Source organism: Acanthopagrus latus, chromosome 10 (assembly GCF_904848185.1).
Source record: "Acanthopagrus latus isolate v.2019 chromosome 10, fAcaLat1.1, whole genome shotgun sequence".
Taxonomy (NCBI): domain Eukaryota; kingdom Metazoa; phylum Chordata; class Actinopteri; order Spariformes; family Sparidae; genus Acanthopagrus; species Acanthopagrus latus.
The window spans coordinates 3,959,074-3,976,010 of NC_051048.1; the positions used below are offsets into that span (position 1 = coordinate 3,959,074).

The window sequence follows — 16,937 nt, forward strand, 5'->3', positions numbered from 1 at the left end:
CACAACTCCAATTAATCTGGTTCACTCCTTTATCTTTTAAACATAAATTCTATGTATCATGTCAACACATCAATCACAGTCAACACCAGCAAGGAGATGAAGAGGCAGAGAAATTCTCCAGACTCCCTTAAAAATGCCTACATTTTGCGCGTCGTCGAGTTTCAGAAACCTTTTAAACTTTACTGAGCGCAGTTTCTGGATATTCTTATATAATTAATCCTTCTTGTAAATTCGGCAGATGTTACAGACTCGTTTTAGGGGGCGCAGTTCCCGCATCCAAGCATCTCTCTGGTAAAAATGTACAACGAAATCCTTCATTAACTCGTCCATCTCTCTGGTGATTAATTATCTTCAATTTCTCTGTCAATTAAAATCAGATTTTAAGTGGATGTGATGGGAGGTCTCGCGCTCTCTCTCTCTCTGTTGATGTGAGACTTCACGGAAGTCACGCTGCTGAAGAAATGAGCTTCAGATCTCATAATAATGTGACTTTAACCATGATGGTTTGGGTTGATTACAGTTCCTCTTCCGTTTTTTAATACATATTTAATGGGATTCTGTCTGTATGGATCCTCCGTGTGGATGTTTTACAATCATGGACCGACAGGTAAGTCTTGGTTTCTTTTAAAAACTCTCCCACGTGTCTCCTGCTGTCGGTAGCTCTCATTTCTGTTTCCTGGATAATAAACTATCAACGGTAATAACTGAACCTGCACCTTGTGTGACAAATGAGGTCACTGATATATGATATTAAATGTAATATAACCATGAGACGCGGTGATGTCAGGAAACCCCTGCGCTTTCTGCCAAGCTTTTAGTGTCGCTTGCGCTTTTGGTTCCATTATGACCGAAGTATCACAGTATGAGCTGCTGTAAGCTTTTCACAGACCAAATAAATAAATAGATAAATAAATAACCCTAGTTAGTCCGATGGTGAGATCATCGTCATGTCGTAGCTCTGACATTTTACTTTCCGAAATCACACGAGATCATTTGGGGCACGTGAATCTACAGGAAGACACAAATGTTTGTCCTGTAACAGACAGTGTTTGTTGGGTTTTCCCAGATGTTAACAGCAGCTGGCTCTGTTTGTGACTAGTGAACATGATCCCACAGATCGTCTCTATACTTCCGCCTTTTGACTTGATTTACAGAAGCGCCTCTAAGAAATGTTTGATAAAGATGTCTCTATTTCCCCTGATGAACATGTACATGACTGGTTCCATTATTATGTTGGCACGATATTACACGATATTAACCCTAACCCTTATAAGACCGGCTCCTGAATTTGATTAGTCTATAAGTAGGCGGGGTTTTACCCAAGTGATGGTGATACTTCTGATTATTCTGGTGAGCTTTAAGTTTCCCTGTGTTTCACACCTCGACTCAGTTGGTCTCATACGCTCTGTCGTCCTGTTGCTGTTGCATTTCTTCTCCTGGACGCCTGTTGAAGGTAAAATCAGCATTATACCTGGTGTTTATGGAGTGAAGCTGCATAATTAACATGCATGAATGTCTCTTTTCTTAAAGGGGCACTGTGTAGTTTTGTATATCAGGAATTCAAACCCATATATTTGCATACAGCATAGGTATATAGTAACAAACTCAGAAATGTATATATGTATTTTTTCCATCAGTGAATAAAGAAGCTGTTCTCAGAGGAAAATAAGAACCCTGTTAGATCATAGAGAGGTGGCAGGGTCCGCCACATATAGACAATGTAAGACAGTAATAAATGGGGCTCGTTTGTATATTTAGTTTGCTGAGGCAGAAATAGATGTGATGCAAATGTCCACAGTCAGTCTGGCTTCATTTCTGTTTTTATCACCTGCTGTGTTTCTGCTTGATGTTTCAATGGTTACCTGCAACCATGGCAACAGGATTGTTATAGTGTTAGTTGGCTAAAGACTGCAAACTAATATTAAACCAGGCATTGTTAACTTGTAGTCACGGAGATCGATTAAATTAAAGACAGATCAAGGAAAATGTGATGTTGGATTCTTTAAATTTTCCTCTCATCATGTTCATTAGAAATCTGGTAGAAATACTTTGGTTTTGATTTGAGCACATAGATAAAATAACATTTTAATTGGTGAATTAGTTGAAGTATATTTGTTGAAGATTACGTCACTAAAGGTGTGGCTCCAGCTCTCTCTCAGGGGATCGTTTTAGGGGAAGGGGGTCTTTGTCTGCGAGTGAATGATAATTCCCAAATGCATACATACGCATTATACATGACGACACTTCAATTGTCGTATAACAAGAGTTACTACTGGAAGAATACGAAGAAAGCAGCATATAAGCAGGGTTCTAGTTATAGTCTCTCTGGGAGTTTGTGAAACCCCCAACTGTAACTAATATTAGATTATATTAGATGGTCTTTATTTATCACACCGCAGGGAAATTCAGATGAAGATACAACCAGAACAAGAAGAGGAGGTAGATAAATACATAACAGGCGTTACACAAAGAGAGAAATATTGTCACGTATAATGTTTGCCGGATTAACAAGGAAACCTAAATAAGCAAGAATATTTCATAGACAGAGGTTCAGGGTGACTATAAAGTGTCTCCTAATGTGATGAGTCTCATAACTTAGTGTTTTTCAAAGGGAGTCTGGTGATGGAGTCTGATTCTGTAACTCTTAACTGATTTTCTCCTGTAGGCCTGCTGAAGGTAAACTCAACTAAAACTGAGTAGATTATTTTCTTTATCATATTTCCTGTTACTGTAACCTGCAGCTTCGGTCGGACCGGCTGATTTAACATCAGTTTACAGTCTAAATCTGATGATAAAAACAGAAACCAAACTAACTGTGGACATTTGGATCACATCCACATCATCGTCTTTTACTTTGTGTGTCTGTGGCGGACCCTGCCACCACTCTGTCTTCAAACTTTGTTATGTCATTTCTCTGTATACTGCTTATTTATTCATTTATGGGTAACATATATTGGTATTTCTGAGTTTGTAGCCAGCTCCGCTGATCCAACTGTACTTTCACTTCAACATGTCTGCTGAAAGTTGATGACTGACAGGATATTTTGCACAGTCAGCAGGTACGGAGAAAGGAAGTGAATCTTCAGCGTGATGATTGGCTCTCTTTAACCTCTCAACTAACATATTTACTAGCTTTACATTTTTACTTATTTCTATTTATCATTTATTTTGTGTTCAGTGTCTCCAACACTGCTGTTTATCTGAGTCAGAAGAGTTTATGGAGCCTGAATCTTCAACAATCAATGACAAACTGTTGTTGTTGTTATTTTAATGTAACTATTTTGTTTACAATAGAAAAATGTAATCAGAAATGATAGAACAAGCATTAAGTATAATTAAGTATAATTTGTTCACAAATATTGCTGTAAATCTGGTCAAAAGTAACATTACAAAATTCACGTGTTTTTAAAACATTTTTTTGGATAATGTGGCAAAAAGTTGCAGTTTATTTTAGCATGCTCAGTATTACAGTTGGCACATCATAGACATAAAGGGTGAATTTAGCATCTGTAAGCAGAAATTTAAATTAAGTTAAATTAAATTAGATTTCGAGTCATGACAACATGTGACACTGAGACAAAGTGTTAATTTCAACCTGTTAATATTGTATATTCACTTACTTATAGTAATAATGTGTCATTGATCTGCCAGAAGTTTGAGTTTAATGGATCAAGCCAGTTTATTATAAAACTGTGATGTTTGATGAAGTCAGATCTGGTTCCTGTAATAAAACTGTCTCCTATGTGACAGGAAGAAGATGATCTTGATGGTTCTGCTCGTGGTTCTGTCCTCCTCTGTCTGTGGTCAGTGGTCCTGCAACCCACATTTAATTTAATTTTATTAAAATACATAAATATTTTGAAGATCCATTATCAACATGGTTGACAATAAATATTCCTTCATTGATTAATTGCTGCAGTTCTGGTGGCTGGTTGAAAGTTAAGAACATTTATATCATGGTCTGGTGAATTCTTAATTCTGATTGGCTGCAGGACGTCAGTTAACCCCTGATGAACAGACACCTATGAAACTACATACATATAACACATTGTTCCAGCTATTAGTCAAACCCTCAGGTGATACAGGAGGTTACTGTTTGTGAAAAACTTTAGATTTTGATCACAAAATGCCCGAAAATATAAATTACAGTTTTTACCTTTGGCAAGTAACCACGGTGGTCCATTAATACCTGATAATGGACACCTAGTCAGGCATCATCCCTCACCTGGTGGACACACACAGTAAAAACTAAATCTATATCGCTGCATTAGTTCAGGATCTTCCAGTTCCTTGATAAAAATGTTTCAGGCTGAAATGAGGTGAAGTTTGATGTTAGTCCACATGATGTTTCTCTTTGTCCTCTCTCTTGTCTGCAGTGATGTCTGCTGTGGCAATGACAGCGACCTTCTATCAGGCAGAGGAGGACGATGACATCACCATCAGCTGGAACAGTCCCATCAGAACCAACATGTCTCTCACCAACATGGCTTGTTTTCTCCAGTCAAACCCTTCAAAGCTTTTGTATCAAATGTTTAACAGCATCGACGTCCCAGAGTCTCAACAGGATCAACAGTTTGCAGGACGAGTCCAGTGTGACAAAGACGCCCTCAGAGACGGACGGATCAGACTTCATGTGTCCAGACTCAAGACTGAGGACTCTGGAAGCTACTGGTGTGACCTGAATACTAATTATGACAAGAAGACGAGGAGATGGCTGCTGGTGACCACAGGTGAGCTGAACTCTGCTGCAGTGCAGGATGGAAACATGTTACTGCCACACGGGTCAGACATCAGAATCTAACAGCCTCCTGATTTACACCCACAGAACACTTTGTCTTGAATGTGACCTCTCGAGGAGAAAACAGAGGACACGAGGAACACAACATCACCACACCAGCTTCAACTGAAGGTAGGTCACCATGGTTACTCATACAGAAATAATGCATCATGGGAAACTGTTGCCAAATCTGATTTTGAGGACCAACTGACAACTGCAACATAACAAACTCTCTTGGCTGCACCTGATTGGATGGACACCACTTGTGGGTTGTCTGCTATTGCACTTTAAACTGCACCAACATGGGGTCTCATTTGGAAAGTTCACTGAAGCCATGCAGGTGTCAAATCTGTCGTCATTGTAACTTGACAATGGTTAGTTTTTATGATTTCCAGAGGTGGAAAGTCGCACTGGATGCATCTGAAAACCTATGAAAACTTTTGAGTCAAAACGACGACAATTTGGCACTTTTTTCAGTTATTTCTTGCCTGTAAGTTCTCCAGAAACACATTTCACAAACAGGCCGCCATGTTGTAGGAGGAAGTCGATCCAAAGTCCAGTGCTGCCACAAATTCTTACTTGTTTTGAGTATGAATTTGAGAGGTGGCCAGTTCTTACATATTGCGTCTTTAACAGATTTAGTGTGCACAGCAAGCGTCTGAATGCATTTAAATCAATTAAATGTAAGTTCCTGGAGAAAGATGGCTGATTATTGAGTCTCATCCCCAGGAAATCAAATACTGATGCCCTGGTTGGCAGCTTGGGTTGAACATCAACACAAAGTGTGGTATTTGTTGACCTGGAGATGAGACTCAGCAGCCAATTATATTTTTCCAGGATGGAGTTTCTTTATTGTCACTGTTTGGCCTTTTAAATATATCATCCAGTGAAACTCTGATATTGTGACATGGTGACAGCCTGTCCTGTGTCTTTTCTTGATTTTAGGTCTTATTCGACTTTTAAATCCAGTTAAAACATTTCAAAGTATTCAACTTTAATAAAAGCTGTGTTCCAATGGAAGAAATAAAGGGGCACAGCTAGTGGCTCATCAGAGAAATAAACAAAATAAAAAGCAATTATCCTGGGAGGATAAATAAGGATAATAAATAGGATAATAAAAACATTAAACCCATGTTCTCATCTTCAGCTTTTCCCAGTTGATTAATTACCATTAATAACATTTTTCAGTGGTTTATTCCAGTTTCAGTCACTCTCATCACCTTTTGTTTGTTTGGTATCCAGGTGATGATCTCTCCATGAGAGACAGGCTGATCACACGTGTGTTTGTCGGCGTCTTTTTAACGATCCTGCTGGTTGTTGGAGCCATATATGTATACTGGAGACACAAGCATCAAAAACAAGAAGTACGTGAGAGGCTTGTTTTGTATTTTCTTAATGTTTGAGTGCTGGAAACAACACATACAATTTGTTTTTTGTGAGACTGATTCATCGTTTTCTTTTTCAGCTGTCCTTCCAGATCATAACGGAAACCATTTAAAGTGAAACTCTGCCAAAAAGCAACCAAGGCTTTATTTGGGATTGACTATGAGTCAAACCTTCGTGTAAAAGCATAATCACGATGAAAGAGGCACTTTTAAGATTGACTGTATTTGCTTTTTGGGCACGTTAATTTTGAATGGGAGTGCTGGGGGCAGAGATGCGATGGCATCAAAATCACTAATCAACACTAAGAAGGCTCGACACAACATGAAACTTTGCTCGTAGTGTCACCAGAGTCTCTACTCTGGAACACGAGCATTGAGAACATTGTTTATGTACACAGAGTTTATGAAAAAGAAGGTTTTTTAACTACTTGCGTTTGCTGTTGCATCTCCTCATATTCAATCTCAAATAAAGCCTTGGTTGCTTTTTGCTGAGAGTTTCACTTTAAGCTGCCTTGCTCGAAGGGCATTTTGAGAGATGTTAGCAGAGAAAGCACTGCAAGCTTGGATCTCACCAGTTAGCGCAAGGATTTAAACCAGCAACCCGCTCCAGTCATAGATGTTCACACTGGAGAGAGGACGGAGGGAAATCCTGTTGGTTCGAGCAGAAGATGAATTTTGATCCTGTGGCTCTAAAATCTTTTGGCCATGTGACGTCTGGAGACCTTTAGCAGTGGATTTTTCTTCACTAAAACTTCGACCTAGTTGGATTTCCATCTGCCTTGCATGTGAACTCTGGTCAGATGTGGACTCAAAGAAGCAACTCAACTCTGTTTTCATTTTCACTTGGCATCAGAGATGAAGTCTGATGAATATCTTGGTTCCCTCATCTGCTGCAGACAGGGACGAATTTGCAGCCTGGATGAATTTAAACTTCCTCTCTTGTTTTTGCGCCAGAATCTAGTCAGGCTTTAAACTGAGTGTCAGACGTTTTCTTTCTTCCTCAACATGTTCAGTCAAGTTATGAAAAAGGACAACGTGGTTGTAATTAGGTAAGAATGTGTCATAGAAAGGGTTCCAGGACGATTATGAAGTGTAAAATTTGGTGTTTTTTAAAGGGAGTCTGGTGGTTTGAAACTGGAGCTTCTACGATGTGTCGAGACTGATCCTCTGGAGCAGCAGCTTTGTCTTCTGTGACAGTGGGCTCTGTCACGGAACATGGCAGCCTTCCCTCATAATTCTCTCGCTTTGGTGGTCTGAGCTTCATTTTGTGGATCACATCCATGTCAAACTGTTTTACTTTGTTAATATGTGGTGGACCCTGCCACCATTCCATCTTCAGTGCTCTGGGGCCTTATTTTCCTCTGAGAACAGCTTGTTTATTCATTTATGGATAATATATATTGATATTTCTGAGTTTATGGCCAGTTCAGCTGATCCAACTTTACTTTCACTCCAACATGTCTGCTGATCCCCCTTCAGGATTAAGAGTTCAGAGAGTTGATGACTAACGTTGCCAGTCTCCTTGCAGTTTTAAGGGGGTGTTTTGGTGCTGGTATGCTGGTAATGGGATCACCTTCAGTGCTGAGAAACATGTCGACCTTGTACACCAGGTGTAACGACACTTTGCACTTTATGTAGTTACCTTTTTCATTTATAGCTCTATATGATGAATTAGGCCTTAATGATCTTTAAGTTTTGATTGTCTATCCATATTCTATAAACAGATTTAACTTTCTCTGATGGATCTTTAACCTTTCCTGGTTGTGATGTGCAGTTTAAAGTGAAATGAAGTGCTGCTGTTTGGTTTTTATTTGTTATTTACTGTCTGTTACTGTGAATGAAAGAAAAGCTGTCATCTGTTGACGCTGGTGTTAAAGATAAAGGTCAGCAGAGGGCGCTCTTCATCTCAAAGACACTGTACTGAGTGCAGTTTGTTTCTGTCTCAGTCAGCTGTGTCTTCATATTTCTGTCTGGTTTATTTTCTTAATTACAAAGTGATTGATTTGTATAATACGTTTTTTTATTGACTCTAAATGCTGTAAAACACTTTTCATATCACGATTGTATTAAAGTAATAATAAAGGCCCACAAGGACATCATGCAGTATTTCCACAAGAGAATTTAAAGTGGGCTGTTCTGTTATTGCACATCCATAGAAATTGTTTATTTCTTGTACAGTTGTACAGATTTTTATTGTTTATAGTGTAGTTTGCACTGTGTATACCTTGTATATATCTTGTTTTCTATTTATGTTCTGTGCAGTGTGTTTTTCTTTTCTTTTTCTTTCTTTTGTTATTGCGGACGTACTGCTGCTGTAACAAAATAATTTCCCAGTCTTGGATCAATAAAGTACTTCTATTCTATTCTATTCTATTCTAATACAGCTGCTTTGACCTATAAAATGTTGGTGTTCAAGTATGCTGTCTGCTGGAGTGCAAAGTGTTCTCAAAATGCTGGAAAGGATTGTTAATATCGGACAGATACATGATATCCTGGACAATCAAATCAATACAAAAAACATTGCACCATTTAATATGAGGTCATTACATAGATGAGGAAGATTATCCTGTGACTGATTTTAAGCAATCCTAGTGTATAGTGCATAGTGCATAGTGTATTTCAGGGGACAAAACAAAAAATGAAATGTTGGAGAGGTTCTCTTCCAGTCTGAGGCTTAATGGGTTTCTCTATGGTTTTGGTTTTTGAATGTAAACATTATATATTAAACTACAGTAGCAGTCATGTTAAGAGGAAAAGTTAGATCCTTAAAAAAAATTGTTATTTCATGTATTGCTCATCTCTGTGACTACTATTGGCCCATGAGGAACTGTCTCCTAATATTAGTGTGAATCATCAGCCATAAATACATTTTATGAAAATAATTCAGACATGTGACTCACTGGGTCGAGGTCTGAAGTGAAGTGAAGTAGAGTCCTAAGTTAAAAATTAAAGTCTTCAAGGCTGCAAATGCATGAAATAAAGAAAACTTTCAGATGAATAATCTTAGAAGTGGCCGGGTGGTTTTCTTCAGGGTCATTGTATTTGTTTGCCAGGCTGTCAGGAGGACGAAATCATGTGGAAAAAGGAAACACCCACCTGACACCTGTGGGAGTTGGAAGCAGTACTGTACTGTGAGGACACTCCCACACAGAGTTTAAAAGCCTGCGACTCCCCCACAGGTGAGAAGTGAAAACATCTTCAAGAACCTGAAACCGGTACAGTTGCCTGCAATACAGCGCCTCAGTATGAAGAAATTTAAAAAAACAAATTCCCCAAAGTCTCCAATTTCCTTTTAAATGCTGTGAGCTCTCTCAGAGTGCTGATGTTTCCTTTGTCTGCGTGAAAGCAGATACAGCCTGAACAATCCTGATGGCTCAGCATGCTGTCACAGGCTTTATCAAACAGAACATGTCATATAAAACCAATATCGAAAAGGGTATTTCCACTGAAGGTGAAAACACATCAGATTCTGACCCAGGAGACGCTTCAAGGTGTAACCCTTTGCTTATAGGCGAGAAAATATGGTAACTCGAGCATCAAAGGAACAGTTCACCCAAAAATGAAAATTCACTCAATACCTCTCATGCTGATGGAAAGTTAGGTGAAGTTTTGTAAGTCCACAAAACATTTCTGGGACTTCACAGCAAAAAAACCCCAAAAAACTCAGAAACACCTGAAGTTGACAAGGACCTTTTTTGAAACTTTAAATAACAACAACAACAAAAAAATACTAGAGACTGTTTGTTTCTGTTTTAAAAAGAAGTCCCTGTTTACTTCTGTTGTTTGGGAGAATGCTGTACCGCTGGTTTGTTGTGAAGGTCCAGAAAAAACTTTACTGGGATTTCCATCAGCGTGAGGGGGAAGGGGTTTCCTTTAAAGCGAATTATCTACAGTGCTGTCCAAACAAAACACTGTATGAATCTGTCGGCAAGAACTCAAAGCTGATGAGTTTCGTGGAGCAAAAAGACCAAAACAAAAACGAGACCAAAGTTGAGAAACATTTAAAATGAATCAGGGGATTTTGACAGGGTGTTAATACCAATATAACTTTTAAGCAGCTGTCAGCTGTTGGAAAACGTGAACTTTACCACAGATACACAAGTCATAGGGTCATAAGTCACACATGGTGATGCAAACACAGTGTAATCCTAAGAAACGGTTTCATTTGGCAATTTGTCTACAAAAAAAGGTTTGACCTTTCACCTTTCTGTCTAAAAGTCAGTCAAAAAAAGTGCATTTTTGTTTTCAAAAGAGTTTAAATCGCAGATAGATAAATAAATAAACATGGATGATGTAAATGTGTGAAACACACAAACCTGGTGAGGGCACAACAGGCAGGCAGCCTTTAACATCTAGTGATCAAGAACCACAACTATACTGATACACACACACACACACACACACACACACACACACACACACACACACACACACACACACCACAAAGAACACATCACATATAAAATCCCAAAAGTACAAATGAACATGAGGTTGATCTCCTCCTATAAAACAAAACTCTGCCGACGCCTTTACAGCCGCGGTCTGATGGAGCGGAGAACACTTTCAAATCAGCTGATACAGCATCTCTTTACATGAGAGTAAAACACACATTTGCATTTCTAAAAGTGGCATCAAAACTGAGAAACTATATTTAACTGGTGATGTGTGAGATCTGCAGCTGGTCTCAGATGTAACACTTCTGTTTCTGTGTGTTCAGTCATTGGACAACAAACAACCAGATTCTGGTGCAAAACAACAGAGGAAGTTGAAATTTATCCAGGTTGCAAATTCGTCATTGCCTGCAGCAGATGAGGGAAACCAAGACATTCAAATGACTTCATCTCTGATGCAAAGTTATGAAAATAGAGATGAGTTGCTTCTTTGTGTCCACATCTGATCAGAGTTCACATGCAAAGCAGATGGAAATCCAATTAGATTGACGTTTGAGGTGAAGAAATCCTGTGTTAAAGGTCTCCAGACGTCACATGGCCAAAAGATTTTTAAGCAACAGGGTCAAAGTTCAACTTCAGCTCGAAGCAACAAGCTTTCCCTCCTTCCTCCCTCCAGTGTGGACATCTGTGGCTGGAGGGTTGTTGGTTGGAATCCTTGCACTAACTGGTGAGATCAAAGCTTGTAGTGTTTTCTCTTCTCTGCTAACATCTGTCAGCATCTGTCAGCATCTAGCAAGGCACCTAGATTACAGGTTGCTTGTTGTTCTGGATAGACAGTTAAAAAAGAAAACAATGAGTCAGTCAACTGTCTCACAAAAAGCAAATTGCATGTTCTGTTTCCAGCACTCAAACATTAAGAAAATACAAAACAAGCCTCTCACGTACTTCTTGTTTTTGACGCTTGTGTCTCCAGTATAAATATATGGCTCCAACAACCAGCAGGATCATTAAAAAGCCGCCGACACACACACCTGTGATCAGCCCATATCTCATGGATAGATCGTCACCTGGATACCAAACAAACAAGAGATTATCAACACAAGAGAAACAAAAAAGATGGCAATTAATCAACTGGATGGGAAAAGGCTGACGATGAGAGGACGGGTTTAATGAGTTTCATATTTTTTATTTATGCACTCAGAATACCTGATTTTATTTGGTTTATTTCTCTGTGATCCACTAGCTGTGCTCAACCAGGAAAATGTGGCAGGAGCTGAATGTCAAAAATCATGACGAAAGCTTAACAATATGCTTTTATACTGTAGATGAACAAATGTTCCATTGAGGGCTCGTTAAACGGTTACACGCTCCCACGTCACGTGCATATTTTCCCACATTTATGAGTGATAACAGCGTAAACGGCATCTGTTCGTCTCGTCTATGCAGAATCATGAACGAATACAATCTCCTGTTACCTTGGTTATGTTTGCTTGCCCACGGCTTTTGGCAGTGGAAAATGTTGCGTTTAGATAAGATTAAAAACAAAGGCTCATGTTCTCACCGCTGACATCTGTTTCCTCTTTCGGAGCAGGTGTCTGCAGTGGCGTCTCTGTAACCGACTCTGGAAAATAAAACACACATATCAATATTTAGAGCAGACAGCAGCTTCCTGTGGTGGAAACAGCTGCGTAGGTTGTTGAAAAAATTAGCCACCGAGTTTTAAAGTTATTCGAGGCATATATCTTGTATAAATATTATTTTTGACATCATATATACATGACAAAATGGTGATAAAATTACAAAGATTTTAAGTGAAACAATGAAACTAAGGTGCAGTATGTAAGAATTGGTAACTAACTGCTACTCACTGTAGATGCTGTTAGCACAGTTAGCTGTGCAGCTAGCAGTCCAGGCTGAAGGTTTGGAGTACCAAGATAGTGTTAGCACAAGAGCTTCTGTATCCAGCCGGGCTAGCTGGTTAGCATGCTAACTTGAATAAAAACATCCAAAAGTGGTATTTCCACATTCTGTTGATAATTTTAGTTACTTTTTGGATGTTTTCAACTAAAATTCTTACATATTGCACCTTTAATTTGGATAACTGGGTTAGCAACGTTAGCGTTGTCACAAGTTAAATGCAGTTTATCTTGACCAGAAATGAGATTTTAACACTCACCAACAGAGAGGTAAATGATTGAATACTTTAAATGTCCCTTTAACTTCGGGATGAAACATTTATATCTTCCTTGATCTTCAAACGTCACGTTGGTGATCTTCAGCGATATGTTGCCTCGTGTCAGGCCGTCTGCGAACAGCTCCGTCCTCTGGACGTACTCTGCGATCTTCATGTCCAGGTCCTCTCGGGCGTCCCGATACAGATGGACATACTCGACCCGGCGCAGGCGATCGTTGGGGTCAGGCTGAAGGTCGGGCTTGGACCACTCCACCGTCAGACCCGTCACGTCGATCTGAGGCTCCACATGACACGGCAGGATGATGTCATCACCCGGGGCAGCGACGACTGGCTCAGGTGACCCGATCACCTTAAAACTCCCTGAGAGACGGAGGAAAACTTTGATATTAACAATTGAAGCTTTGCATAAAATCAATAGAGTCTCAGTTTGTCATCATGGTCATGAAATATCAGACTGAACATACGTCATTAGCGACAGTGTTCCTGCTCCTGTTTATTAGTTTACTTACAGAGCTGACTGTCACTATGAGCAGATTTATTGTGATTTTTATCTTTTTTTATGACCTTTTCTGAGCCCAGTTGGCTCCATGTTGGTGTTGGTGACGTGTGTTGACTGAGACGATGTCGTTCACCGAGCACTTTAACCTACAACCAACTGTGACTTTTAGTTTCTTCTGAAATAAGAGGAATATGAAATATTAGGGACACCGCAGGGCCGTGACTTCATCTCTCTATATAGAACACATGACCTGAAAAGACTGTTAGAGCAGCTGTACACTGGTAATCTAAATTGGTTTTAGGCCAAACCACAGACAGGTGACACCATAATGGGTTGTGGGTCTCTACCGGTTCAAACTGGTCTTTTATTTTAATCTGCAGCTCAGCTAAGGAAGGAAGTATTTTTAATTATACAGACCAAACGATGAACTGATGAATGAAGAAAATGAATTAATAATGATTCTTATCTTCAGTCAGAGCTCCAAACTAACTTTTTCTTTAAGAAGCAACCAATAATACATTTTAATTAACGTTGTAACCCCTTATTTAAGTTATTGTAAAACAGCAATAAAAAGGTGTTTTTCTTCATGTAAATCACAGCTCGCACAACAAGAAACTGCCCTAACCTCGACTGTTTAAAAAAAAAACACAGACATTACGTCAGCCCCACCTGCTCCTCTGTGTCTATGGCACTCTTTGTTCTGTGGCTTATCATGAATGTTGAAGCTGCTGAATGGAGCTGTTGTCCTTGTGACTTTCAAATTAGTGACTGATCCAATGATGGTAAGACAAAGACCTTTTGTTTAAGTGCAGTACCAGACGACAGAGCAGCTTCAGCTGAGAAAGTACCTCCATTTAATGTTTTGGAGAAGAAATTCAAACTCAGGACTTCAATATTTACAGTGTTCATGAGATTATTCACCCAGATATTTCTACCTTTTTCACAACCAAATTAAAAAAAAGCTGTTCTCAGAGGAAGATAAGGTCCCCAGAACACTGCTGAGTGAGGCTGCAGGTTATGTTAAGAGAAAATATGAGAATAAAAAGAGTTTACCTTCAGCAGGCGGGCAGGAGAAAATCAGCAGAAGGACGATGAGAGTTACAGAAGACGGAGAAAAGCTGTGATTGAGCTCCGGGTCCATTGAAACGAGTCGGTTTAACAAACACAGACTGAAGACTGAAGACAAAGCTGCAGCTGCTGCAGAGGATCGATGTCGACTCATCACATGAATGTGAGTCATCAGATTCCCCAAAAACTGTGGAAGACATGTTGAGATGAATCAGACTCCATTGGGAATTATCATTCACTCGCACACACCTGCCCCTAAAACGATCCCCTGAGAGAGAGCTGGAGCCACACCTTTAGTGACGTAATCTTCAACAAATATACTTCAACTAATTCACCAATTAAAATGTTATTCTATCTATGTGCTCAAATCAAAACTAAAGTATTTCTACCAGATTTCTAATGAACATGATGAGAGGAAAATTTAAAGAATCCAACATCACATTTTCCTTGATCTGTCTTTAATTTAATCGATCTCCATGACTACAAGTTAACAATGCCTGGTTTAATATTAGTTTGCAGTCTTAAGCCAACTAACGCCATAACAATCCTGTTGCCATGGTTGCAGGTAACCATTGAAACATCAAGCAGAAACACAGCAGGTGATAAAAACAGAAATAAAGCCAGACTGACTGTGGACATTTGCATCACATCTATTTCTGCTTCAGCAAACTAAATATACAAACGAGCTCCATTTATTACTGTCTTACATTGTCTATATGTGGCGGACCCTGCCACCTCTCTATGATCTAACAGTGTTCTTATTTTCCTCTGAGAACAGCTTCTTTATTCACTGATGGAAAAAAATAAATAAATACACATTTGCTACTGTTTCCCCATTAATATTACAAATAAATACGAGTTTTAACTTCTTATATACAAAACTACACAGTGCCCCTTTAAGAAAAGAGACATTTACACATTTTAATTATGCAGCTTCATTCCATAAACGCTATAATGCTGATTTTACCTTCAACAGGCGTCCAGGAGAAGAAAATGTAACAGCAACAGGACGACAGAGAGGATGAAACCAACTGAGTCGAGATGTGAAACACGGGGAAAGTCATCAGAATGATTAGAAGTATCACCATCGTTTGGGTAAACCCCCGCCTACTGCACTAATCAATTTCAGGAGGCGGTCTTATAAGGATCATGTTCACTTGTCACAAACAGAGCCAGTTGTTGTTAACATCTGGGAAAACCGGACAAACACTGTCTGTTACCGGACAAACACTGGGTACATTTGTGTCTTCCCGTAGATTCACGTGCCCCAAATGATCTCGTGTGATTTCAGAAAGTACGAACTTTAAATGTCAGAGCTACGACATAACGATGATCTCACCATCGGACTAACCAGGGTTTTTTTTAAAATCTATTTATTTATCTATTTATTTATTTGGTCTGTGAAAAGCTTACAGCAGCTCATACTGTGATACTGCGGTCATAATGGAACCAAAAGCGCAAGCGACACTAAAAGCTTGGCAGAAAGCGCAGGGGTTTCCTGACATCACCGCGTCTCATGGTTATATTACATTTAATATCATATATCAGTGAAGTGAACTGTCACACCAGGTGCAGGTTCAGTTATTACCTTTGATAGTTTATTATCCAGGAGACAGAAATGAGAGCTACCGACAACAGGAGACACGTGGGAGAGTTTTTAAAAGAAACCAAGACTCACCTGTCGGTCCATGATTGGAGGATTGATGGTATTGATGCGTTATGGAGGGCGAATGTTAAACATCCACACGGAGGATCCATTGTTACATACAGAATCCCTTTAAATATGTATTAAAAACGGAAGAGGAACTGTAATCAACCCAAACCATCGTGGTTAAAGTCACATTAATATGTGTTTTAAAGCTCATTTCTTCAGCAGCGTGACTTCCGTGAAGTCTCGCGCCATCACCGTGTGCGCGTGAGAGAGAGAGAGCGCGAGACCTCCCATCACATCCACTTAAATCTGATTTTAATTGACAGAGAAATTGAAGATAATTAATCACCAGAGAGATGGACGAGTTAATGAAGGATTTCGTAAATAGTACATTTTAACCAGAGAGATGCTCGGATGCGGGAACTGCGCCCCCTAAAACGAGTCTGTAACATCTGCCGAATTTACAAGAAGGTTTAAATATATATGAACATTCAGAAACTGCGCTCAGTAAAGTTTAAAAGGTTCCTGAAACTCGACGACGCGCAAAATGTAGGCATTTTTAAGGGAGTCTGGAGAATTTCTCTGCCTCTTCATCTCCTTGCTGGTGTTGACTGTGATTGATGTGTTGACATGATACATAGAATTTATGTTTAAAAGATAAAGGAGTGAACCAGATTAATTGGAGTTGTGTCTCTAGTCTCCCCCTCTTTATTCCCCTCATCTATCAAACTGAGAGCACCATCAAACCAGAGAGAAGAAAGAAACTGACGTTAATGGATGAACTTTCTTCTTGTGATCATTTCACAACCAAATAAATACTGCCAACCTGAAAGTCCCTGAATGTTTTCTGGAATGTGTCGTTACTGTCACGTTTGTATGAGTCACACTTTCATGGTGGTGGTCTCACATAGGGGCTGAGTATCAGTGTTAAATGGGTGTGTGTGTGTGTGTGTGTGTGTGTGTGTGTGTGTG

General features: G+C 39.4%; 2 protein-coding genes across 8 annotated transcripts; one reads left to right on the forward strand and one right to left on the reverse strand.

Annotated features, from left to right (window-relative positions):
- The first annotated feature begins 461 nt into the window (after positions 1-461).
- On the forward strand, positions 462-10,613 carry LOC119027028. Of its 3 annotated transcripts, none has more exons than XM_037111831.1 (6): positions 462-607; positions 3,751-3,803; positions 4,377-4,730; positions 4,826-4,909; positions 6,020-6,141; positions 6,243-10,613. In XM_037111831.1, exons 2-6 carry the CDS (start codon positions 3,758-3,760, stop codon positions 6,273-6,275), a joined length of 639 nt encoding a protein of 212 aa, XP_036967726.1. In that variant the 5' UTR covers positions 462-607; positions 3,751-3,757; the 3' UTR covers positions 6,276-10,613. The 3 variants fall into 3 exon arrangements, with proteins under 3 accessions (XP_036967726.1, XP_036967725.1, XP_036967727.1); XM_037111832.1 differs by lacking the exon at positions 462-607 and adding an exon at positions 1,054-1,453; XM_037111830.1 differs by lacking the exon at positions 3,751-3,803.
- Positions 10,148-16,257, reverse strand: LOC119027015 (myelin-oligodendrocyte glycoprotein-like). Of its 5 annotated transcripts, none has more exons than XM_037111807.1 (7): positions 15,993-16,257; positions 15,282-15,345; positions 14,300-14,501; positions 12,730-13,107; positions 12,115-12,174; positions 11,499-11,620; positions 10,148-11,378 (listed from the first exon to the last, which is right to left on the reverse strand). In XM_037111807.1, the coding sequence occupies exons 1-7, from the start codon at positions 16,070-16,072 to the stop codon at positions 11,355-11,357; spliced, it is 930 nt and encodes a 309-aa protein (XP_036967702.1). In that variant the 5' UTR covers positions 16,073-16,257; the 3' UTR covers positions 10,148-11,354. The 5 variants fall into 5 exon arrangements, with proteins under 5 accessions (XP_036967702.1, XP_036967703.1, XP_036967704.1 ...); XM_037111808.1 differs by lacking the exon at positions 15,282-15,345 and having other exon boundaries at positions 15,993-16,011; positions 16,050-16,254; XM_037111809.1 differs by lacking the exon at positions 15,282-15,345 and having other exon boundaries at positions 15,993-16,254.
- Positions 16,258-16,937: the final 680 nt, after the last annotated feature.

Coding starts and splice junctions, on each gene's coding strand:
- LOC119027028 (XM_037111830.1), top strand. CDS start 550: ATGGGATTCTGTCTGTATGGATCCTCCGTGTGGATGTTTTACAATCAT. Junction 608..4,376: donor TTACAATCATGGACCGACAG/GTAAGTCTTGGT, acceptor TCTTGTCTGCAG/TGATGTCTGCTGTGGCAATG. Junction 4,731..4,825: donor ATGGCTGCTGGTGACCACAG/GTGAGCTGAACT, acceptor TTACACCCACAG/AACACTTTGTCTTGAATGTG.
- LOC119027015 (XM_037111807.1), bottom strand. CDS start 16,072: ATGGATCCTCCGTGTGGATGTTTAACATTCGCCCTCCATAACGCATCA. Junction 13,108..14,299: donor CTCCTGCCCGCCTGCTGAAG/GTAAACTCTTTT, acceptor TCCGTCTCTCAG/GGAGTTTTAAGGTGATCGGG. Junction 11,621..12,114: donor AGAGGAAACAGATGTCAGCG/GTGAGAACATGA, acceptor TTTGGTATCCAG/GTGACGATCTATCCATGAGA.